The 22720-nt window shown below is 51.1% G+C and overlaps 12 protein-coding genes across 12 annotated transcripts; 7 read left to right on the top strand and 5 right to left on the bottom strand.

Moving 5' to 3' along the window:
* Window positions 1–44: 44 nt before the first annotated feature.
* GIQ15_06270 (ras-like GTP-binding protein RYL2) lies at window positions 45–1086 on the top strand (the record flags this gene model as incomplete). The annotated part of the gene is made up of 2 exons (XM_033553687.1): window positions 45–90; window positions 152–1086. 2 exons carry the CDS (start codon window positions 45–47, stop codon window positions 1084–1086), a joined length of 981 nt encoding a protein of 326 aa, XP_033404831.1.
* Window positions 1087–1300: 214 nt separating this feature from the next.
* Window positions 1301–2359, bottom strand: GIQ15_06271 (UPF0046 protein; the record flags this gene model as incomplete). Its single annotated transcript, XM_033553688.1, has 1 exon — window positions 1301–2359. One exon carries the CDS (start codon window positions 2357–2359, stop codon window positions 1301–1303), a length of 1059 nt encoding a protein of 352 aa, XP_033404832.1.
* A 571-nt stretch (window positions 2360–2930) lies between these two features.
* Window positions 2931–4928, top strand: GIQ15_06272 (protein kinase dsk1; the record flags this gene model as incomplete). The annotated part of the gene is made up of 5 exons (XM_033553689.1): window positions 2931–3076; window positions 3172–3986; window positions 4036–4147; window positions 4203–4440; window positions 4491–4928. The coding sequence occupies 5 exons, from the start codon at window positions 2931–2933 to the stop codon at window positions 4926–4928; spliced, it is 1749 nt and encodes a 582-aa protein (XP_033404833.1).
* A 665-nt stretch (window positions 4929–5593) lies between these two features.
* GIQ15_06273 (pre-mRNA-splicing factor) lies at window positions 5594–6682 on the bottom strand (the record flags this gene model as incomplete). The annotated part of the gene is made up of 1 exon (XM_033553690.1): window positions 5594–6682. One exon carries the CDS (start codon window positions 6680–6682, stop codon window positions 5594–5596), a length of 1089 nt encoding a protein of 362 aa, XP_033404834.1.
* A 675-nt stretch (window positions 6683–7357) lies between these two features.
* Window positions 7358–8263, bottom strand: GIQ15_06274 (uncharacterized protein; the record flags this gene model as incomplete). The annotated part of the gene is made up of 1 exon (XM_033553691.1): window positions 7358–8263. One exon carries the CDS (start codon window positions 8261–8263, stop codon window positions 7358–7360), a length of 906 nt encoding a protein of 301 aa, XP_033404835.1.
* Window positions 8264–8898: 635 nt separating this feature from the next.
* On the top strand, window positions 8899–9467 carry GIQ15_06275 (MGMT family protein; the record flags this gene model as incomplete). Its single annotated transcript, XM_033553692.1, has 3 exons — window positions 8899–9013; window positions 9073–9196; window positions 9269–9467. The coding sequence occupies 3 exons, from the start codon at window positions 8899–8901 to the stop codon at window positions 9465–9467; spliced, it is 438 nt and encodes a 145-aa protein (XP_033404836.1).
* Window positions 9468–10634: 1167 nt separating this feature from the next.
* GIQ15_06276 (uncharacterized protein) lies at window positions 10635–11239 on the top strand (the record flags this gene model as incomplete). Its single annotated transcript, XM_033553693.1, has 2 exons — window positions 10635–10822; window positions 10882–11239. 2 exons carry the CDS (start codon window positions 10635–10637, stop codon window positions 11237–11239), a joined length of 546 nt encoding a protein of 181 aa, XP_033404837.1.
* Window positions 11240–11969: 730 nt separating this feature from the next.
* Window positions 11970–13968, top strand: GIQ15_06277 (uncharacterized protein; the record flags this gene model as incomplete). Its single annotated transcript, XM_033553694.1, has 3 exons — window positions 11970–12204; window positions 12550–13872; window positions 13937–13968. The coding sequence occupies 3 exons, from the start codon at window positions 11970–11972 to the stop codon at window positions 13966–13968; spliced, it is 1590 nt and encodes a 529-aa protein (XP_033404838.1).
* Window positions 13969–14667: 699 nt separating this feature from the next.
* GIQ15_06278 (uncharacterized protein) lies at window positions 14668–15060 on the top strand (the record flags this gene model as incomplete). Its single annotated transcript, XM_033553695.1, has 1 exon — window positions 14668–15060. The coding sequence occupies one exon, from the start codon at window positions 14668–14670 to the stop codon at window positions 15058–15060; it is 393 nt and encodes a 130-aa protein (XP_033404839.1).
* Window positions 15061–15432: 372 nt separating this feature from the next.
* Window positions 15433–16912, top strand: GIQ15_06279 (bad response to refrigeration protein 6; the record flags this gene model as incomplete). Its single annotated transcript, XM_033553696.1, has 3 exons — window positions 15433–15541; window positions 15604–16496; window positions 16562–16912. 3 exons carry the CDS (start codon window positions 15433–15435, stop codon window positions 16910–16912), a joined length of 1353 nt encoding a protein of 450 aa, XP_033404840.1.
* A 388-nt stretch (window positions 16913–17300) lies between these two features.
* GIQ15_06280 (uncharacterized protein) lies at window positions 17301–19331 on the bottom strand (the record flags this gene model as incomplete). Its single annotated transcript, XM_033553697.1, has 8 exons — window positions 17301–17701; window positions 17761–18132; window positions 18192–18286; window positions 18342–18521; window positions 18589–18746; window positions 18802–18928; window positions 18984–19095; window positions 19154–19331. 8 exons carry the CDS (start codon window positions 19329–19331, stop codon window positions 17301–17303), a joined length of 1623 nt encoding a protein of 540 aa, XP_033404841.1.
* Window positions 19332–20044: 713 nt separating this feature from the next.
* GIQ15_06281 (GABA permease) lies at window positions 20045–22175 on the bottom strand (the record flags this gene model as incomplete). Its single annotated transcript, XM_033553698.1, has 7 exons — window positions 20045–20208; window positions 20276–20660; window positions 20733–20819; window positions 20893–21398; window positions 21493–21640; window positions 21848–21993; window positions 22073–22175. 7 exons carry the CDS (start codon window positions 22173–22175, stop codon window positions 20045–20047), a joined length of 1539 nt encoding a protein of 512 aa, XP_033404842.1.
* Window positions 22176–22720: the final 545 nt, after the last annotated feature.

Genomic DNA, 22720 nt, shown 5'->3' on the forward strand with positions numbered 1-22720 from the left:
GATATAAACCAGCACCGCTCCCCTTCTTCGACATGTAAGGCAGCATGAGCAACAGCCTGGAAGCAAAGATCGTCGTCCTCGGCGCCCAGGGTAATACTCGTCCCTGTCTATTCCTTGATGGTGATCGTGATGTGATGAGATAACTGACAAGAGTACGGAGTAGGCGTCGGGAAGACATCGCTGGTGCAGCGGTACGTCAAGAACTCGTTCAACAGCTCTGCCACGGCCTCTACCGTCGGCGCCTCCTTCGTCACCAAGCGAGTGCTCGACACGACCTCAGACACCATCGTGCGGCTGCAGATATGGGACACCGCCGGCCAGGAACGATTTCGCAGCATCTCGAGGCTGTACTACCGCGGAGCCCACGCGGGACTGCTCTGCTACGACATCACGGACGAGCGAAGCTTCGACGAGATGCGCGGCTGGCTCGTCGAGCTCAAGCAGAACCTTCACGACGGCGAGGACGGGGACGAGTGGCCGCTCGTCATACACGTCGTTGGCACCAAGTCGGATATCGTGGCAGACGACCCCGCCCGCCGCCGTGTCCCCTTTGAACGGACGATAGCATACATCGCCGAACAGCTCTATCCCTCGCAGGCATCGACGCCGCCGCCGAGTTCAGGCATGGGCATGGGCATGGGCATGGGCATGGGCACGGCCGGCATGGGTGTGGGCGGCGGTGCAAGTGCAGGCAGCATCCCCGGCGCAGCAGGGCACGGCAGCAGCAGTCTGGCACCGGACAGCAAGCGAAACAGCGGCTTCTGGGGCCAGGATATCGGCTGGGACTGCTGCCACGAGATCAGCAGCAAGGACGGCGAGGGCATCGACGAGGTCTTTCGCGTCATCACCCGCAAGCTAGTCGAGCAGCGGAACCGCAGAGAGAGGGAAAGCGATGCAAAGCAGAATCCCAGCGTACGGGCGCGGTCGAGGGCGGGCAGGACGTCCGGCGATGCAGACAAGCGGAGGAGCTGGCTGAGCTTCCCGCCGACGCTGGTCGTTGGAGATGCGGATGCAGACGAAGACGGTGAAGAAGAGGCCGACGGAGGACTGCTCGATACCACGCAGCGGAGGAAGAGGTGCTGCTGATCTACATTCTACATGACTACGACGTGGCGTTGGTGTATATGGAGTTATTTGTATTGCTTGATAGACGGCGGACGGTTGCATTTCTGGTTCATGGTGTACAGCTAAGCGACTCGGGCATCTCAGGCGTAGATAATGAAGTCTTTCCGTGATAAGCAGACAATCAGAAGTATTTGAAAGTGATATCGTAGACAACGGCTCATGATTGAAAGTAGAGTTATATATCCACGACTATCGGCCCAGCCACGATCCTCTGCCCCCGTACGTCCATACATGCCGGGTTGATCATCCAGCCTTCTCTCCCCAGCGGCCGCTCTCCCCCCCAGACTCTCGTCCAGATCACTCCCATGGCGGCACCAAAGACCACTCTGACGGCATCCCTCCACGCCCAGCAGACGCTGACCAGGTCCCTCACGACCGACCACCGGTGAAACAGCCACCACGCCCAGCTCCGGTCCCCGCGAGCCCATAGCATCCCCAGCTCCCGCCGTCGATGGCACATCAGCTCCCACGCCCGCTGTGCATCGTCGTAGTAAACTCGCTCTACCCCACGGCCGCCGTGCGTGTGTCCGAAGACGTGCAGTGCAGGCTTCACCCGCCACGCCGCCTCGAGGAGGTACGCACACCCAATGCTGTTGGGGAACAGGTCTCCATGGTGCAGCGGCGGACTGTGGGAGACCAGTATGTCTGTCTCTGACGGTACGGGGGTTGGCCAGGGCAGTCCGACGTGATATGGCGGATACTGGAAGGCGTGTATAGTGACGTGCGGTTCCAGCTGCGGCACCTGAGGGATGCCATGGACCGTAAGTGTTCGAGAGGAAGAAGTCGAGCCGAATGATAGAGTGACGGTAGAATTCTGGAGATAGTGTATCCCTCCCCAGTTGATGGTCTCTTCAACATCGACATCGTTGGCCGCCGCTATCTTCCCACGCACGCTCTCGTCCAGCCATCCGTCATGGTTCCCGGCCACGACGACCTTGTGTCTGTGTGGGAGCGAGTTCAGCCAGTCTGCGGCCTCCTGTATCTGGGCTGGTGTGCCCAGGTCCGTCAGGTCACCGGCGTGGATGAGCACGTCGCCATCGGGTATCTCCTCGACCGAGCGGTGCTGGGAGTGCGTGTCCGACAGACAGACGACGCGGACGGCCGGCTGCGAGGGCGAGCGAGTGTACGGCGGCGCGCGCAGGGCAGAGAGAAGCCCGTATACAGGCCGGAGGACGCAGATGAGCGGCGAGGCGAGGAGTTGAGTCCCCAGCGACGGAGGATCCCACGGTACCATTTGTATGTAGATGTATCTCAGCTATCTGCGTATCTCAACCGTGCCATCCTGTATACTTATACTTGTGTAGATGTTGATATATGTAGTTGGTGTATGTCGTTGTTGATATATGTTGGTGTTGATGTAGGTGTTGGTGTAGTAGATGTATGTTGTGTATGCTGTAGAATGAAACACCAAGATATCCTCGACCACCGCCAACTTCACCTCAACTTCAGCTTCACTCTTCACCACCCTTCGTCTTCTTCTGCTTCCTCCTCCTCCTGCTCAGGATCTATCTCTGCTGCCGTCTCGCTGTCTCGTCTGCTTCTCGCTATCGCCTCGCCGTGATCAGCGCCTCCACAGCCCCCACCACCAGCTATCTTCACCTTCATCTCTGCACTCTTCATCTATCCTCCAGTCCTCGCCATCCTCGCCGTTCCTACATCCTGATGCTCTCTCCAGCGCCGAGTACTCCGGCCTGCGTGTAGAATTGGCCTTAGCCTTCTCGCCTGCTCCCATATCTGCTCCTCCACAGCCACCATTGGGCATCTCCTGGGCATTCTACCTCCTCGACCATTGACGCCGCCCGACGATGAATGGCGGCGACCTGAAGAAGGCTGCAAACGCCGCTGCAAACGGAGCCGTAGGGAAGAAACGCAGGAAGGCTTCGGATCTCAAGCCTATCATCACCAACGAAGAGACTGATCCCGCCGCGGCCATGCCTAGCTCCCAGTCTGCGTATTTTTATCCCTCTCCCCCTCCTATCCCCCATTTCCCCTTCCGCCCAGATATCAGACTCCTCTTCTCCGGCCTGGCACTAACACCATGTCTAGACAAAAATTCTCGTACAGCTCGCCCCTGTCGCGCGCCTCCTCGTCTTCCACCGACGGGGACGTGGACGCCGCAGACGAAGAAGACTCCGAAGACTACTGCAAGGGCGGCTACCACCCCGTCACCGTGGGCGAGACCTACAACAACGGGCGCTATATCGTCGTCCGCAAGCTCGGCTGGGGCCACTTCTCAACCGTCTGGCTCTCCCGCGATACTACGACGGGGAAACATGTGGCCCTCAAGGTCGTGCGCTCAGCAGCCCACTACACGGAGACCGCCATCGACGAGATCAAGCTGCTCAACCGCATAAACAACGCCAACCCGAACCACCCGGGCCGCAGGCATGTCGTCAGCCTGCTCGACTCGTTCGAGCACCGTGGACCCAACGGTGTGCACGTCTGCATGGTCTTTGAGGTCCTGGGCGAGAACCTGCTCGGTCTCATCAAGCGCTGGAACCACAGAGGCATCCCAATGCCACTCGTCAAGCAGATCACCAAGCAGGTTCTCCTTGGACTAGATTACCTGCACCGGGAGTGCGGCATCATCCACACTGACCTGAAACCCGAAAACGTGCTGATCGAGGTCGGCGATGTCGAGCAGATCGTCAAGTCGTGCGTCAAGGACGAAGAGAAGAAGCACGACGGCAGAGACGATAATCGCAACGGCCGAAGAAGGCGGAGGACTCTGATCACGGGCAGTCAGCCTCTGCCCAGCCCGCTGAGCGCCAGCTTCAGCGGAGGGGACCCTTTCCGCAGCGTCCCCCCGTCCATGCAGAGTTCCCACAGCAGCCTTAATCAGGTTCTCGCCGAATCCCCTCGTACGTGCGCCTATCTATATTTCTTGACTCCATTGCTGATAGATTCTAGTAGTCTCCGCCACTCCTACCACTCCGGTGCCGCATTCTATGAAAGATAAGCTAGGTATAAAGGAGCCGGACGCGGCTGCTGATGAAAAACAAAAACAGAGAGAAAAAACTACGTGAGTGATGCGGATTCTACAGCAGAACTCGTCCCTCGTATACTGACTCTCGCAGCGACCTGCTTGAACGAGAAGTGTCAGGCATCTCCCTCAATAAGGACACAGACCAGACCATGGCAGACGACCAGTATAACATCGACATCATCTCTGTCAAGATAGCCGATCTTGGCAATGCCTGCTGGGTCGGACACCACTTCACCAACGACATCCAAACCAGACAGTATCGCTCCCCGGAAGTCATTCTGGGCGGTAAATGGGGCGCCAGTACTGACGTCTGGAGCATGGCTGCTATGGTAACCCATCTTCCTGCCCTGTTCTGTTCCAGCTACTAACGTTCAACTAGTCGTTCGAACTCATCACGGGCGACTACCTCTTCGACCCCCAGACTGGCACCAAATACGGCAAAGATGATGACCACATCGCCCAGATCATCGAGCTGCTAGGCCCCTTCCCCAAATCTCTCTGCCTCTCCGGAAAATGGAGTCAAGAAATCTTCAACCGCAAGGGCGAGCTCCGCAACATCCACAGGTTACGCCACTGGGCCTTGCCGGACGTTCTGAGGGAAAAATATCATTTCTCCGAGGAGGAGGGTAAAGCGGTTTCGGACTTTTTGACGCCCATGCTCGAACTCCTGCCGGAACGAAGGGCGAATGCAGGCGGGATGGCCAACCACAAGTATCTCGACGGCACGAGAGGAATGGATCATATCTCCTTGAACATTCCCGTCGGCAGTCGGGGAGAGGGGATCGATGGCTGGGCGTGCGAGGTCAAGAGGAGGTGAATCCGCTCGGCCGACCATCGAAGCTTTATACGGCGTTTTTTTATCTTGGTACCCCCTTCCGCTCTCGACTGCACGAACAGTCGTCTTGCCGCTGGCTCCCTGCATTAGTATTGGCTTATTAAGGTTAATTGATTCCCCCAAACTCCTGGCTCGTCGAACGATGGTGATGTTGATGGTGATGGATGGATGGGGTTGGAAGGATGGACTAACTGCATGGTTGATCAGTTGGATCATCATGGTTAGATAGATAGAGTTGTCGTGCTAGTGCTTTGCCATGCTGCGGGTGCTGTTGGTCTCGTTATACTTCTGATGTTATACTTTGGGCGGGCGATATATGGTCGGCCACGATGGTGATGAGGCGTGGTGGTTATAACGATGATGCTGCAACCAGGGGGTTGGTTGGATTGGGATATAGGTCTCCTCACGCTCACTCGGCCTACAGACAAACAAACAAACACATTCTTTCCTTTTAAAATAGGTGAGAAAAGAACGTATGATTGGACGAATTTCATTTCATACATATGGTGGTTATATATCTTTTTTTTTCTTCTTCTTCGTCCGTACTTATACAGGGTGAATCGAATTAAGGGGGGTGTTTGAAGCTATATACTTCTAGATTGTAATACATCCTCCCATTGGTATATGAAGTCCCAGGAGGTAGTATACTACTCATCCATCTGCCATGCATACTCCAGGTTCTCTATCCTGCCTCGTCGATTCCGCGCCTCGAACCATTTATGTTCAAACCCATTACTCCTATCCACGCCATCCCACCTGAATCCAGCCCGGATGCCATATCGATTCGGCGGTGATGGCCCTTTATACACCTTCTTCCCAGCGCCGGAGCTGACACCAGCGACAGCACCACCACCGCCGCCAGAAACCTTCGGCTCAGACAAGAATGCCGCTGCAGGATCATTCCACCGTTGTCTCGCCTTCAATTCCATATTTAAATCCTCGTCCTCCGCCGTTCGTGCAAGCGGTATAAATTTCGCCTCCTCCAACGCTACACGGCGAGCCTCTCTCTCCTCCCTCTGCACATCACCAGTCAACGCTTCTTTCGCAGCCCGTTCAGCAGCTGCCGCCTCCTCCGCCGCCTTACGCGCCTCAGCTCTCTTCATCGCAACGTTTATTATCCGTCCAGACGCATCTCGATAGATCGTTTCCGATTCCAGACTGACTTCCTGCTTCCCTTTCTTCTTCCTATCCTTTCGTAGCTTCTCGGCTTCCAGAGCCTGTTGCTTTTCCTGCGCAGCTACCATGGCCGCCGTATCAGCTGCTGTTTGCAGACCGGCTCTCATCCCAGATTCCATTCGCGGCGCCGAGTCATCTTCGTTGGCTATCGTAGGTCTATCCTCGTCAGCATCCATCTCTGCTGCCCGCTCCGCAGCCGCGGAGGCTAATATTGCATCTGCTGCTATCTGGTCGTCGTTCGTCGGAGGCGTAGGCCCAGCCACAGTCTGCCATTGCGAGGACTTGGATTTCCGAAATTCGCTGCTCGTTCCCCCCCTCACAGCGTATGTCATTTCATCATCTTCGTCTACATCACTTCCATCACCACGCTGGTGTCTAGACTTGGATGTCTTGGTCGAACTAGAGAATAACGGCGGGTCGTCATCTGCGATTATCAGTCCACCGCCGCTGCCTGCCTCGCGTTCAGCATGCTTGTTCTTCTTGCGCTTCTTCTTAGGCCGGTCTGAGGATAGTGTGTCGGCCGTCAGGTAGTTCTTTGCTAGGTAGTCAGCGAGAGACATTGTGCTGGATGTGATGTGAGCTTGTGATGGAATCACATTTGCTCTTTGGAAGCTCAGTTGATAGTAATCAGCTGATGTAAGCACATATCTACGCGTTATATCGGGGTATACCTAGTTCTTCTTCTTGCTAAGAGTTATGAGTATATCTGCTGAAGATGAATATTTAGGCTGCTAACCTGCTGGGGATATATAATATAAAGGTACCTATATATGTCTGGTAGATAGGTCAGGGGCTAGCTCTGGCAAAGGAGATACCCAGCTCGTTACCAATGGCCTTAATACTATAATATCCTGGAGTAACAGCTTTAATATACTGGCGGTTACTTACATGCTTAGACATCAGGCTGTATACCAGAATATGAGGGTTTAAATGTAGTTAGAACTAAGCTGAATTGAACGCTGAAGAGTAGTATGTTTAAAGGCTAAGAACACAATGCCTAGGGCTAACCCCTTATATCGACGCTGAATCTCATAGTAGGAGCTTAGCTCGTACTATTCTTAAGCATAGAGGGGCCTTGAAAGAGACAAGAAATCAACTTCACAAAGCAGGGAAAGTTCGCATATCAGTAAGCCTAGCTAAGGGCAATATCCGTCGAAGATTTGCAGTCATCTTAGACCCTAGTAAGATGGGAGATATTTGTCCGCTTAACTACCCTTTGCCTCCAGCTACAGGCTCTAGGCCAAGTTGGGATCGACTGCCAGCCCCATTTCATCTTGTTCGCCAACGATCTCTGGGGGAATAGTGACTGGAATCTGCAGCCGCCGAGCTACCTCTTGGATAACCTTCACGCGATGGTCAAGTGTGGCAGCACCACCGGCGAGCTCAGAAAGGTCATCAGCAGAGACTGATTCATCCACCAGAGATGAGATTGACGGCGCCAGCAATTCGAGGTTTGCTCTAGAAAAATGATAGTTGACAATTGCATTTGTAACCAACTCGGTCCTCACAGTCATAGCTGTTTCGACTTGTGACATTTGGCCCCGCAGTCCCTCCAGCTGCGACTGCGACCGTTTTAGGCTTGCCTTTAACGCATCTACTTCATATTCAAGCTCAACCACGCGTTCACTATCTTTCGTATCATGTAGCAAGACTATTTTGCATGCCCTCTTGTCTGTGTCGGAGCTCTTTTTCGCCTCTGCATCCTTGGGTTCGTCAACTCTGTCATTTACAGACAAGATGAGCATGGACTTCATTGGCCTCCCACAGCTTTGGTGTGTAATGTGGTGAGGCTGTGCCGGACGCACTTGATTGCCGACATTCCACGAGATACGGTTTCTTTTAATTTTGCCGTCCGAATTGAAATCTGCTGGCCAGTACAATCCTAGCGCTTCCTTTGCCATGTTGCCTTTGGCCGCCCATTTTGATAAAGCTGTCACCTGAGCATCACTGAGCAGGCGATAGAATGGAGGTAGATTTATAGAAGAAAGTTTGTTTTCTTCTATCGTGTATTGGAATGGTTGGAAATAATCAAAGTCCATCGATGAGACTCCATCCATCCATTCGAAACCCTCCCGGTCGGTAGTGACATTTGGAAGTCCGAATCTGGGCAACTTGGTTGCACGACTTCGTTTTTCTGTCATATTTCTAGAAAGAGACAGGCCTGTGGAAGGAGGGTCGAAGAAAAGAAGAAGTGAGATAGTCGTACTTTGAAACGCCTTTAGGCCGAATCAGATTGAGAGATGGTGTGTGAATGAGAGAAAAGAAAGAGAAGAGAAACCTTCTCTGGGAGCTGTAAACGGTATCGAGTTTCAGTTTTTGAGAGAAACGGGCTGTCTTGTATTCATATGGCTGGCTAAACAGCAGTAAAGAGAAGGTATCGTCCTCAGCTTCAGTTAACTTGAAGCTGAATAGGCAAAGCTAAGTGAAAGCAGAGTTGTAGCCGTCGACTATTCTCCTTCACTGTAAGAGAGAGAAAGACCCATAGGTATAACGGGACCTTGCTCGTAGTTGAGGTTGCTGTGAGGTTGTTACTGTGAGACTGGTGTTTTGAGAAGTGAGGTTGAGGTTAAGGTCGAGGAGAAAGGAGTAAACTAACCTTAATTAACACTTTTAACTAGTTAACTAGCGAGATATCGACTCATCTCGTATTTATCTACAGTCACCAACTAGCTAGTAAACGAAACATCTATGAATCTGGCCAGTCCCTGTATATTCTAACTAGCTTATAGCGTTTGACTCATCATACTTCACTGCAGTCACACCGAGATAGAGAAGCATGGCGCGTACAGACGAGGCCGAGTGGTGGTTCAACGCAGTGTACGAGGCCGTCCAGCAGATCCCCCACGGCAAAGTAACCTCTTACGGCCATATTGCTCGCCTGCTAGGATGTCGTAAGTTTCCCCCGTCTCCCATCACATCTGGAATGATAGGTGGTGGCTGACTAGAGTAGCTCAGCGGCCTCGACAGGTTGGGATCTGCCTCAAACACCTGCCGTCGAGTACGGAGGAGTTTTACAATAACGACAATGTGCCGTGGCAGCGGGTTATCAATTCGAAGGGGATGATTTCTCATCGGTATGTGAGCTCGCTGCCTTGAATCACACCACTATAGGACTTTAGGAGTTAACCATGGGGCTGTTTCAAAAGAGGCCCAGGCTCGGCAGCTAGACAAGCAGCAGCCCTCGAGCTAGAGGGCATTACTGTACGGTCCGATGCCATGAACGAGTTCTACATCGATATGGCGCAATTCGGATGGTTTCCGGATCGGCTACCCAATGAAGAGAACGAGGAGGAGGGTGGTCCGGAGACTCCCGACGTTGGAGATGGGGATAGAGATCAAGGATAGCAGTGATACAATTGTAAACAAGATTAATTTTTAAAGCCAACATCCATCCAACAACCTGAACTACGTAACCGACTATGCCATGTCTATCCGATGTCCAACCCGTGCGCAGGCAGAGGCGACCCCCGATGGTTTCTTGTATGCTTCGTATGCAGGTTGCAGCCATTCTGGAGAAAGCATGGGAGAGCTTGGTGTAGCCTAGTGCTTGAGCAGGACAAGCTGATTCGCGCTATCCTTCCTGACAGCCCGGGTGCATGAACGGTTATCAATAGGAGCTCGGAGCGCGAAGTAGGAACCCTAGCTAGCAAGGTAAGAGCATCGATGCCGGTTCAGCATATGCAACGAGTCATCCCCGAGTGAGGAGTAAGCTGCTGGCTGTGCCGCCATCATCGAATGACAGCCGTGGAGAGGAGGTGGTGGGCGGACAGGCGTTTGGGATGAGTCTCCGCGAGGCTGCCTATCGGCGTGGCTAGGCCTCTGTCCAACGGCGCAGTGGCAGGGCCCACGTCTCAGATCAACACAGCCATTTCTGATAGACCAACCTCCGCTATCAACCTGACTCATCCGTGGCATCTTCTCTTCCCTTTCCAATGTTGTCTCTCTTCCCCTTCTCCCGTCTTCCTATCTTCGTCTTATCTTCGTTATCTCCGCGGCCAAAACAGGCTACATCGTGCTGACATAAGCCGTAAGTTAATGTAAGTTCCTGTAATCCCGGTACCATAAATACAGTCCGAGGCAGCCACCACGTGACGTGCATGGGGGGAACTTGGGGGAAACTTGGGAAACTTGGGGGAAGGCCCGCCTGTCGTCATCGCTGCGGGTGGTTTCGCCGTTACCAGGGGGAAGGATGGGCGATGATTCACCTTGTGACTCCGACGCCGCTATCTTTCGCGAGCCCTCGTCCAGCTGGAGATATATAAGGGTCATGACCTGGACAGCCAGTCGACAGTTGACCTTTCATTCTCCATTCTCCAGGACAGACCTACCTTCCTCCATATTATCTTTCCTTGATCGCCACCTAATAGACTATTGCCCCAGCTCGACCCTCCTTTGTTGTCCCTCCTCGTTCGATAAACGGAATCCTTATCTCGAGTTAACCGCCCGCACACGCAAGAGGGTGTCTCCTCGCAGTACTCTCGGTACATCAGGTAGTGAGCTGATACCTTGGCCATGACTCGAAGCTCCCACCTCACCGGACGTACTCGAGACGCCCGCAAAGCCGCCGCCGCCTTCAAGGCCAGCGTCAAGTCGAAGAATGTCAACATGTCACAGCTTGTACCTAGCACCCGGCCCATGAGAGGCCAAAAGGGTACACGGGTCTGCCGTCATCGCCCGAGAGCCCTCCTCGAGTACTCTGGGTATGTTCTACCATCCCTGCTGTGTGCCGGCTGCCGTCTAACGGGTGTGTCCCTTCTAGATCCCCCACCTCCCAGTCCAAGCTTCCGGTCAAAGTATCGATCCGACGTGCACTCGACGAGGCAGTAAGGGAGACCCGCGGAACCGAGTCTTCCTCCGACGAGGAAGAGTTTGACCCAACCGTCACACCCGAGGAACCAGAGCTATTCTACTCCTTCGACGCGCATGTTAGTCCTGCCGAAGGTGGCCATGTTCTCAGCGCCGCCGTCATTCGAGCGGTAGACAAGTACGAGACCAAGCAGACCGAGAAACTCGCGCGAGAGTACGAGTTCATCGGGGTGATGGACTCCAACGACCTTGACGAGGGGTATGGTGGCTACGACGAGGGGTTCGAGCTCATCGAGCCTGTGAACTATTAAGCCACGCGTTGGTTTTCCCTATGTCTGTACAGTTTTCTTTGGACGTCTTTCACGAATTTTGCGACGATGATTTCCGGATGGATGGTTCCACCGACTTGCCGGCTTGGAACATACCTTGCCCAGTGCTGCGTACTGTGTTGATCCAACCCCTCGCACGGCGTTTCTTGATGACATGACTTGTACCAGTATACCCTGCATTGTGTTTGCCTTTTGTGCCTGTGTTTGTTATTGCATGTTGGCGCTCACCCGAGTCACTCTTTTTGAGGTCCTCGTCGGTCGACGGGACAGAGCACCTGGTGCTGAGACTAGTAATTCAAGCCAGCCCAAGGCTGCGCCTTATCACTGATATCATTATCCCTGTGTCTGAGACTGGCAGTGTTGACGTTGTTGACAGTGTTGAGGGTGAAAACGCTTCATCCCACCTCGAAATCGTCTTCAGTCTGTGGGCTTACCTAAGAACTTACACAATCACCTTAGTAATACATTACATAATCATATTACCTAATAGTTACCTAATCAATATACACGCTAAACCCTAAAAGGAACTTATAACCACCCTATGCGCTGTGATTGGTCAGCACGCCAAAGGGGAAGGACGAAGAAGTTCGCGATGTCGAACCTGTCCAAGATTCCCGCAGCCTCGACTAGCAACTCAGCGTCCCAATGTCCGGTCTGGCTTCTGGGCTGCGATTGACAGTCGACCCTTGTTAGTGTTTGAGTCGCCTTCGCCATGCAGACGGATGTGCAGAAACGGCGATCGCGCTCCGGTTGCACCGAGTGTCGCCAGCGGCATCGCAAGTGTGACGAGAGGAAGCCTGCATGCACAGGGTGTGAGCGCGCAGGCAAGCAGTGCACCTATACCTTGCGGCTCTCATGGGGCGGCCGGCCGTTCTCCAAGTCGCGTTTTGGCGAATGCATGAAGAGTGATCCCAGTCTCGTCCAGCTGCCGGTAGTGTCTTCTTCAGGTATGGGTTGTTTTATCCACCGGCTGCTAATATAACAGCTCTCTTCTACCCCGTACCCCGTACTCCATATACATGCAGGCCCCCCGGGGGGGGTTTTGCTACGGCAGTGCCACATGGACTCTTTAACACGTTTGTGAGGCTAAAATTTTTATTATATCTCTGTAGGAAATCCAGCGTTTATTTATGGGTCTAAGGCGGGAGAGCGTTCCTCAAGCTCTGTGGATGCCCCGGTGGAACAGTCGCAGGGGCAGATTCTACGATGTAAGGCCCCACTCTATGCGGAAATCGATGCCCCAGAATCCTGGTTATATACTGATGATTATTAATTTCCCGTCTTATATATAGTTGATATAGATGTAAAGGACGCGTCGTTGGTGTCTCCGCCCCTTTCGTCGGCTTCGGACGACTCGTTGGACGTCGGCGGCCGTCTCGTCAAATACAGCCCGTCGTCTGATATCAGGCCCAACCCGTTCGAGTTCAGCTGGCTGCCGAAACAGCAGCGTAACTTGCTCGACCATTTCATGTCATGTACAACCCTATCGATGTCGTGTCATTCGCCAATCCAGGATATGTTCTGTAGGGTCCTCGTACCCATGGCCATGCAGACCCCTCATCTACTCGGGGCCCTTCTTAGCCTTGCAGCTACTCACAGATTGACCCTGGGCATGGATCAAAGCATGTCGGAACTCAATTTCTTAAAGCTCACTAGCTTGCGTCAGCTGCAGGAGGCTTTGGCTAAACCTGGGGGGAACATGGACGAAGCTATAGTTGCAACTACACTCACACTCTGTCACGCCGATTTCGTCTCAGATGGACGAAGTCCTGGGTCTTGGCGCTCGCATCTGCAAGGGACTACCGCGATTATCGCCGCGTATCTGCAGAATTCCAAGGCTGGCCCTGATTCGCTTACTTCTACCATGTCCCTTCTCTGGCGGTGGTATCTGTCCATCGAGACCGTTGCTCTTCTAACCGGGAACCTTGTCATGCCAAACGATTCTCGAGCACTCCTTCAAATGCGAAAACTCATAAGTGACGACGGAATTGACGATCTAGCCGGGTTTTCTTCCTCGCTAGGACCAATCTTTAAAGATATCAACCGCCTCGCCATAGAGGCCGATCTAGTTCTCAAACAAGAAGACGAAAATACCCCCATGGACACAAACCCCAGGGAACGACTTCCACCTTCAATCCTAGATAAAAGCTATAAACTAATTAATACCATTAATTCAAAATTGGGTTCCCAGGAACCCAGGTTCAGGCCTACCATCGATGCATCTATATCATCAATGCACAGGGTAGACTTTACCATTGTGGACGAGGCGTTTCACCACGTCGCACTAGTTCAGCTATACCGTCGTGTCCTCAATCTACCTTCTACAGACCCCATGGTTCAGGATTCGGTAAAGCACATCGTCGACCGTGTATCCAAAGTACGGTTCCTGGGTGAACCGTGTCCAGGCATTGCAGTTCTCCAGCCTCTGTTCACAGCGGGCTGTGAAGCATCAACGGTGCAAGATAGAGATAGCATCAATGCTCTACTACTAAGCTTTGAAAACCGGTATGGGATGGGCAATGCCAGAAATTGCCGGTCGTTTTTGCAGGACTTGTGGGCCATGAGAGATAATAACGGGGATGTAGGAGGGATGATTAGATGGGATAAGGTTATGGGTACGTTGAGCCAATCTCTCTATGCTTGTGTTGAGTGTGTAACTAATGTTCTTTCCTACTACAGTCGAGAAAGGCCTTGACATCCTTCCATATTGAGGACGATAGTCTCACTACAGACTCCAACTGAGCGAGAGCAGCTATCGTGCCATCCAGCGGCCACATACTATATACGGCCGGGTATTAACTACCCTTTCACACTACCCTACGCGGGTAACAATATTCCACGGTTCGATTCCTAATTCTTCAGAGCGCGATTACTCTGCGTGCGCTGCTGGTCATCGGCATGTTTAGTGCCTGGGATGTGGTATCATTACCCTCCGAGGCCGCTGAGGAACAAATTCAGCTGGTCGTTTGATCAGCGTGAATACTCCTGTGGTTCAAACTCCACAAACATGGCTGATTATATGATCCGAAAGTCTTTATTAAAGCACTACGCTCCCGCTCCTAATATATCTCTGCCGAATAATCCCCAAACCACATATATTCTCACACTCTTCAACCTTGGGAATGTCATTGGATACATACGATTTGTCAATATACATAGCCACATCAGGGTACCATATATATCAATACCGTATATACTTCCATCCTACGGAGATTTATTGGCCCTTGTAACAAAAGTATCAATCAACACGGGCGGTAGAAGAAGTCTCAAGTATTTTATTGATAGGAGCAAAACACTTGGACGTTGACCATATCACGTGACTATATTATTTTGGCAGCAAAAGCGAGAGAGACCATCGACTGAAGAGCTCAAGCAATACTTGACTAGCCCAGAAGATCAAACAGATACCGATGCCTTCTTACGCAGTATATCGTGTTACCGAGACCGGCCTGCCGCGAAATCACCACGCTATATTCGTCGAAACGGAGGAAGATGGGCCTGGCAGCGGCTGTCGATTCAATGTGACCGGCAACGTCCAGAACGGCATGGAATACGAAGAACGAAAGACTGGCAAGCCTCAAGAGTCGGCATCGTTTATGGGCATGGAGAAACTCGGTGTCGTTGACCCAGGAAGCTACTCTCGGCTTCAATCTATATGTCGCAGTACGCCCGTTCCCAAGAAGCAGTTCGATGGACCTAAGAGGCTGTATCCCGATGTACCTCTGCGACGGTGCCAGGAGTGGACTGCTGAAACAGTGAAGAGGCTTATCGATGAGCAGGCCTTGGAGATCAGCGTATCGTGATATATCTAGAGCTCTATATCAAATTCTCTGGGCTTCATGTTGGGATTTGCGTAGTTAACTGCTTGGGAGAACCATCCACCATGGTATCTTGCCTGTCCAAAGTGCATACCAGAACCACCTCGATCCATGACATCTTCTCCCTTCCTTTGTTTCTCTATATATCTACTCATCTATCTGTCTATCCCTGAAGTACCACCGCTTAGTCATCCTTGTCGTCGAGGAAACTGGCGGATTTTAAGCTCGATCAACAAACGCCAGAAAAGGCAAAAAAAGGTGCATCGTCGACGAATGTTTTGCCTGCTCCAACAACGAACTGCGGCCGACTTTTGCAGATACACACCTCCTATAACATGCTAACCGCGAGCCGACACCATGCAGAACCGTTCCAACGAGGCTCCTATGGACTTTGAGTGGCAGACAAGAGCTCCTGGAGATGCCACTTCGCCCTTCTACCAACTGGCATTAAAGAACGATAAAGGCAGTGAGTATGCAGCAGACGATGTGCGTACACGGGCGGTGTTGCTGACTTGTTGTTTTATACAGATGCCCGCCGTACCTTTGCATCACCAATAAAGCCACAGACCCCAGCACCGCGAGAGCCGTCGTCCCAACCGGTCAGCTTTGCGCAGCCGTCGTTTAATAATGTCAATTTCACTCGGGGATCGTCCTTTATGACTCCGCGCAAAGTGGACGTTGATGTGTCCTCGGGTGCGGAGAACTTTTCATCCCCGGAGCATGCAGACAATGACGAGACGCCCGAGCAACCGTCAAAGAGTAACAGGCGGAATTCCCTATTCAACCTGTACGGGATGTATGCCCCAGCAGCTCCTAGCTCTGGCCGAGGAGAAGTACCGCGATCGAATAAGTTTCCCCATGCCCTAGCGAAGAAAGTCCAAAAAAGACGAAGACGGGATCGCGAGCTCAAACACATCCGTCATGCCAGTGAAGATAGCAGCGACGACAGGCCAACTGGTCGCGAGCTGGAGCGGAAACCGCAAAACATCCAATCGAACCCAATCGAAAGCACACATACCATACCATACCTCTCACGCCTTTTCACCTTTCTCGAAACTCACCCGCATATCCCTCGAATTCTATCATACTACGCCCAATTCACATTTAACTTAATAATCGCCTTCTTAATATTATACATCATCGTTGCTTTCCTACTTGCGATTAAACATGACGTCGAGATTGCAAGCGAGAGCCAATCAGCGGAAATCCTCGCCGAGATAGCGATATGTACGAAAAACTACGTCGAGAACCGCTGCGGTGACCCTGATGGGAGGAGATTACCAGCTTTGGAAACGGTTTGCGATAACTGGGAGAGGTGCATGCATAGGGATCCTGCAAAGGTTGGCCGGGCAAGGGTATCTGCACAAACGTTGGCGGAAATATTCAACGGCTTTATTGAACCAATTAGTTTCAAAGCAATGGTAAGAGCAGCCTATGCGCAGCCTCCTCTAATCGCGAGAAATTATAAACCCTAACTGTGGAGTAGTTCTTCTTTATATCGTCCATAGCCACCTGCGTCACGGTCTCCAACCTCACATTCTCCTTCTTCCGCAATAAATCGAACAATCCGCCCGCCATGCCGTCCGGCTATGGGGACTATCCCGCGCCCTCACAAATGCATGCACAGCAGTCTCATCTCGCCTACACATCGGGACATTCTAGGCCAGATATAGACAACCCGTTCTTCACTCGCACAGCCTCCCAAGGCGCCCTAAGGCGTGATCCCGACCAGGAAACTCGACCTCAGAGGCAACTTGAAATGGGGCCGTCCTTTGGCTATTCTGTTCCCGAACATATGAGGACCCCGAGCCCGGTAAAGCAGAGGAAATTTATGTGATTCTCTCTGTGATCAACTTATACCTTGACTTGTTATATCATTCCTTTTAATCATCAGTTCTATTCAAGAACTGTTATTTTCTCGATTCTTGGAGGCAGCCTTCATTACAACTATCCTAGCGGCGCTGGGCGCTTTACCAAGTTACCTTTTCTCTAGCGAATCTGCTATCTTTCCATAAAAAACCGAGATTTAGCCATCTTTTTATTCTTCTTTGTTGTGTAATTTATTTGATACTGTTAGATTAGCGAAGCAAATGATTTACGAAGTGTATTAAAGTATGTACAGATATATCTAAGTATTCACCGTAAATTTCGATTACTGTTTGTAATATGTATTTGGATAGATGTATGTATAACTGTATGTATAAATGTATGTATAAATGGGCCAATTAGCCAATCAAGACATCCTTAATCTTTGTCCAAAACCCTTTCTTGGTGCTGTCTTCCATGATATCCTCACCAAACTCCCTCCTTCCGCTCCAAATATCCATCTCCTCTAGTTTGACGATTTTAGTTTTCTTAATGTATTTCCAAGCAAGTACCAGTATAACGAATACTGGAAGTAGGATATAGTTGACAACGAAATCTTCGGCACTAAATGGATTAAGGAAAGCTGTGTATCCCTGGAAGAATATCAAAAAGATATTTGCTGCAAGAGCAATATATGTTCCCCAAGGGTAAAACATGGCTTGAAATGGTAGCGTGGAGACATCTTCGCCCTGGATAGCGAGGGCTTGGCGGAAACGAATATGAGTTACCGCGATAACGGCCCAAACGATGAATGTACACACTGTACAAACGTTAGCATGTAATTTGTAGACGATAGACGGAACCTATTAAGAGACTTACCTCCTGACAACGTAATGAGCGCAGAATATAGCTTTCCAGCACTAGAAGACAAGGAGAGGAACGATATGCAAGCGACTAAATTGGTGAATAGCAAGGCTACCCATGGTACCCCAGCTTTGTTGGTTCTGCCAAGTATGGTTGGTGCTTTGCCGGACCGTCCCATGTAAAGCATGGTTCGGGAGGCCACGTACAGCGAACTGTTACCAGCGGAGATGACGGAAATGACAATCAAACCGTTGATTAAATGAGCAGCTGGAAGGATACCTGCGTCGGCCAGTGCAATTGTAAGTGGAGACTGTGCTGTCTTGGATCCAGAGGAAAGGAGACGTTTGTCGTTATATGGAAGTAGTATGCCGATGAAGAACATCATTCCTAATATTAGGTTAGTTTTAACAATCATCATCCAAGTGTCGCGATTTGGGTATACGTACCGACGTAGAAAATCAAGATACGCCAGAAAACCTGTCGGATGGCTGTTGGAACTGCAGTTCGAGGGTTCGCTGATTCACCTGCAGTGATACCAACCCTGGGAAAGGTCAGCCATAGCCGTAAGATGTCAACTGCCCGGGAGTTTAACTTACATTTCCGTTCCTGCGTAGAGGGTCCCCGCAATCACAAAGGTCTTCGCAACTCCGTTGATGGAATCGGCAAAAGCGCCAGGATCATTCCAGTACTTAAAGCCGATGGTCCTGCCACCAATGCCGCCAGCACTGATGCAAGTTGCTAATATGAAGAATATTGTAAGGGATATAACCTTTATCCTATATTTGAATTCACATTAGCCACATTTTTGCCGAAAGATAGAAATCTGGAGGCTGGTGAGCGTACAATGCAAGCCAAAACTCAACCTCGCCGTAGGCTAAAACTCCAAGATTCGACAAGCCCAGGAAGATAACCCAGAACATGAGAATCCATGCCCATTGAGGAACAACGTCTGTCCAATAGCCCATGACAAGCGCCAAGGCATTATATTCATTTGATAGTACCTATAGACCATCAGTTATCTGGACAAGGGAACAATGGTAGAAACGGAATACTAACAGTGACCCATAGGTACCAATAGGCCCAACCAAGGCCGAAAGCCAGGGAAGGGTCAACAAACCGGGCCGAATATTCTGTAAACGAACCCGATACAGGGATGAGAGTTGCCATTTCACCTAACGATTGCCTAGGACACGTTTTAGTACCACATGAAATTCCCGGGCTCATGAGGAGATTCGTACATTATGAAGAACACTAGGATACCAACGAGTGAAAAACTGATGAGGATGCCGGCTGGGCCAGCGACATGCAGCGCATTCCCGGATCCAACGAGTAAACCAGGACCAATGATGCCTATCTCAGGCTGTTAATATTGAGTAGCACAATGGTATCCTAATGGAACAGCACGCACCTCCAATGGCAATCATCTGAAGATGCCTCGACTTCAGGGTTCGGTGTAACGGAGCACTCTGGGGAGACTCATCGTGAGTTGCGTTCTCCAACAGGCCAGGGTCTCCAGGCGACTTCCCGTGCGCGCTGGTGGGAATGATCGTGTCCGCATTATCGGTATGGCTCTCAGCAATAGCCATCTGGCACTATGTGATTCCTGTTTACCGGACTATCTTGACGTAAGATGGTACAGAACGGCTACGGCTATCCAGCGATGTCCACACAAACCGGCTCTCGAGCCACCTTAGTAGGTGGAGTCGTGGATCTGATATAGGGCTTAAAACGCGAATTGAAGCCGAAAGAGTGTACGAACGAAATGAGAGAGCGAGTCAACAGAGCCGAATACCAGCGGACAAAGGTATATATAAGTAGTTTGCCGAGCTGGTCTCTACCCGACGGGTTCACGGGCACGACTTTCCAGCGGGGAAGGGAGTGATATGCACGTCGTAGGAGATGGTGATACGAAGGGAGCTAAGCTACTCCATGGTCAGGGATCTTTAGTTATCGCAACATGTCCGACGCCGCCAGATTTTTCGTCGGCACGTCGTGGCGGATGGCACCATCCTGCCAAGGCGGCGACCAGCGCTACGTCTTGGGAGATAAGCAGCAGGAGGCACTGGTTGGCTCGAAATATGGAGTTACAAAGGGAGGCGTCGCGAAACTCGCCCAACTACAAGAGCTATATGGCTTACTTAAGCAGGTTCACGTGGTTTTTGTTGCCATGCGCCATTTAAAGTTGATTAGTCACCATAGTCTATTCTGAACTCTATCTGGACCACCTTTTTCTCTTGTTTCTCTCTTGAAACATCATCCACTGCACAGCAATACCCAGCTTTCACGGCGTCGCGTCAGATCAGCATTCCGATTCCGTCTCTCTGTGCTCGGCTTCGGTAGGGGATGCCGGATCAAGCGTCTTCCGGGGCCCCTTGAACCACTTTTTCGCGGACAAGAAGTAATACAATAGGGAGCCGATCCAGACGGTTCCGTTGATTACTACCGTGTAGTTCATATCGTTCGCTGTGGGAATACCAAGCTAGATATTAGCGTTGTCTGGACGTTCCCGGGAAGGGACTACAGTACTTACCGCTTGGTGATGGCCCGGCGGTTGGGAACATTGAAAGTGTGATCGCGAAAGCCATATACAGCAGCGCCACAACGGCGATAGGAGTGCTGAGCCGACCGGTATAGAACAGGCCTGGTTTAAATTTATCCTGGCCCCAGAAGATCCGACAGAATATCGGCATCGCCCAAGCAAAGTAGTTGCCAGCAACAGTCAATGAGAACAACGCGTTGCTAGCTGCACTATTGACAAGACACAGCAATCCCAGGATTATTGATGTGGCCGCGCATCCGACTACGGCTCGGGCAGGTTGATAACGGAACCTAGTGCTGACTACTCTTAGGTATTTTGAAAAGGGAAGAGCGCCATCGCGGGAGAAGGCCCAGGTCTGTCGAGATGCTGCGATCGTCTGGAATTTCCGGTTGTCCCATCAGCGCTACTCCGGTTAATATCTTCCCTAGAACGAAGAGCGATCACTCACGATGCTTAACCCCATAAAGAACTGGACTGTCGCCATTGCTACCATGAATATTATTGCCCCATTCTTGCCCAAGGCATCATAATATATCTAGTCAAGGTGTGGAACTAGCTTAGCTCGATATCTGGAAACGGCCGAGTTTGGTTTTAAAAACTGGACTAACCTGCGCGATTGGCTGGCCTAGGGGACTCTTAAGGATTACGTTAGGGTCGGTGTTCATGCAAGCAGCGATGACACAAAGGCACAGGAACCCAAGGGACCAGCACGCTCCACCAGCCCAGAGAATTCCATACGGGACAGCCTTGGCAGCATTGATAGCTTCCTCGCTCATATGCACACAAGAATCAAAGGCACCAACAGACCAAATTGGCGAAAGCCATGCGAGCATGAACGCCCAACCGGTAGGCCACGTCGTGAGGTTCTCGACATGGCCGAACACGTAGGTTGCAGAATTGATACCCTCGACCGTTCTTGACTTTCCAATTGGCAAGGCGATAACTGTCCCCAAGACCAAACCAACGTTGGCAACGATACAAACAGACTGTATGCGGTGCATGATGGGCGCCGCGAGTATAGCAAGGATACCATGGGCGGCTACTGTAGCCGCGTAAACGCCGTATATAAGGTTTCTTGAGGCCACCCATTCCCCGTTATGGACGACGGAGACGACTGCAAATATCATTAGCACAAAGCTATCTGTTTTGTAGCTTGTGTTAGTATTTGCACATGGTTCCTTTATATTACCGCAACGCCAACTACTCACAGTCAACCGAGCATATGCCCCCGATGAGCCCGATGGTATTGCTGTAACCGACAAGAAAACTAAGAGGATTTTTCCATTTATCCGCTGCAAAGTGATGTGTCCACCAATAAAGCCCTCCGGATGTCGGCAACGCGGAGCTAAGGTCGGCCTAATGCACCTCAGTGTTCGTACACGCAAAAAGCAATATATGTCGTGAATCGACATCTTCTAACGCACCATAGCAACCCCGACTATGAAGATAAAAAAGCACGCAGCAAACCAGCCCTACACAGCGGCATATACCGAATTAGCTATCTCAAGCTTAACGATACCATTCCACAGACATCTCTATAGAGGACCTTGGGCGTGGCTATACCCAAACCATGGCTGCTGGCCCTGCGGGGAGGGAAAACGACAACGTTGATGCGATGGATGGCAACAAGCCCATGATACTGAAGGCGATTGCAAACACTTGAAGCGTAGAGTAATGTCTGCGAAGCTCCTGTTTATAGCCCATCACGGCTAAACATGTCTTGCATCAGCACTTTCACTGTCATTGCCCTTTGGTAACTGATAACCCCGTTCTAGTCCTGCGACTCACCTAGCAATTCTTGGTCGATAGCCTCCGCTAGTTTGGTGTCCTGGGAGACAGGAGCCTCTGCCCTCTTCGCCCCGCGGGTCGTACTGCCCGAAGATCGATCCATGATACTCCGTATCAGCAAGCAGGAATAAATGTTAACAAGTGATGGGAAAGAGTTAATATACTGTTTTCCGGCAAAACAGGCTGGAAACTCAGCTTTGTCCCACCAACGAATTTGTCCAATCAGAGGCAAGCTGTAATTTAAGTTAACCTTAGTCAGTTCATTAGTCATCCAAATTAGTCATGATCGCCTTAGTCATCACCCGTAACCTTCCTTACTCACTCTTCTTTACTTATTATTTGCTCCGTACTCTTTACTCTCAGTTATAGCCTTCCTTTATACCTCCAAATATCCCAATAAATACAAGTTTTTTGCTGAAAGCTAATAATTCTTGAGCTTAATATCCCTTAAAATTTGCCTTAGCTTGACCTTCGGCATTGTCTTAGGCTAACACTCTTAAGGCGATAGCGTATTGGCCCCAAAGGACGGTTCTTAGGTAGTACCAACCCTAGCTTTCATGCAGTCTGCTTTGACTTATTCGGGATGGACATAATACAACTATTTGTGAAGGACCGTAGGTTGTAGAGAGGATGGAATCTGAGTTGTTT

This window comes from Arthroderma uncinatum (assembly GCF_011692745.1).
Source record: "Arthroderma uncinatum strain CBS 119779 chromosome Unknown scaffold4, whole genome shotgun sequence".
Classification (NCBI taxonomy): Eukaryota; Fungi; Ascomycota; class Eurotiomycetes; order Onygenales; family Arthrodermataceae; genus Arthroderma; species Arthroderma uncinatum.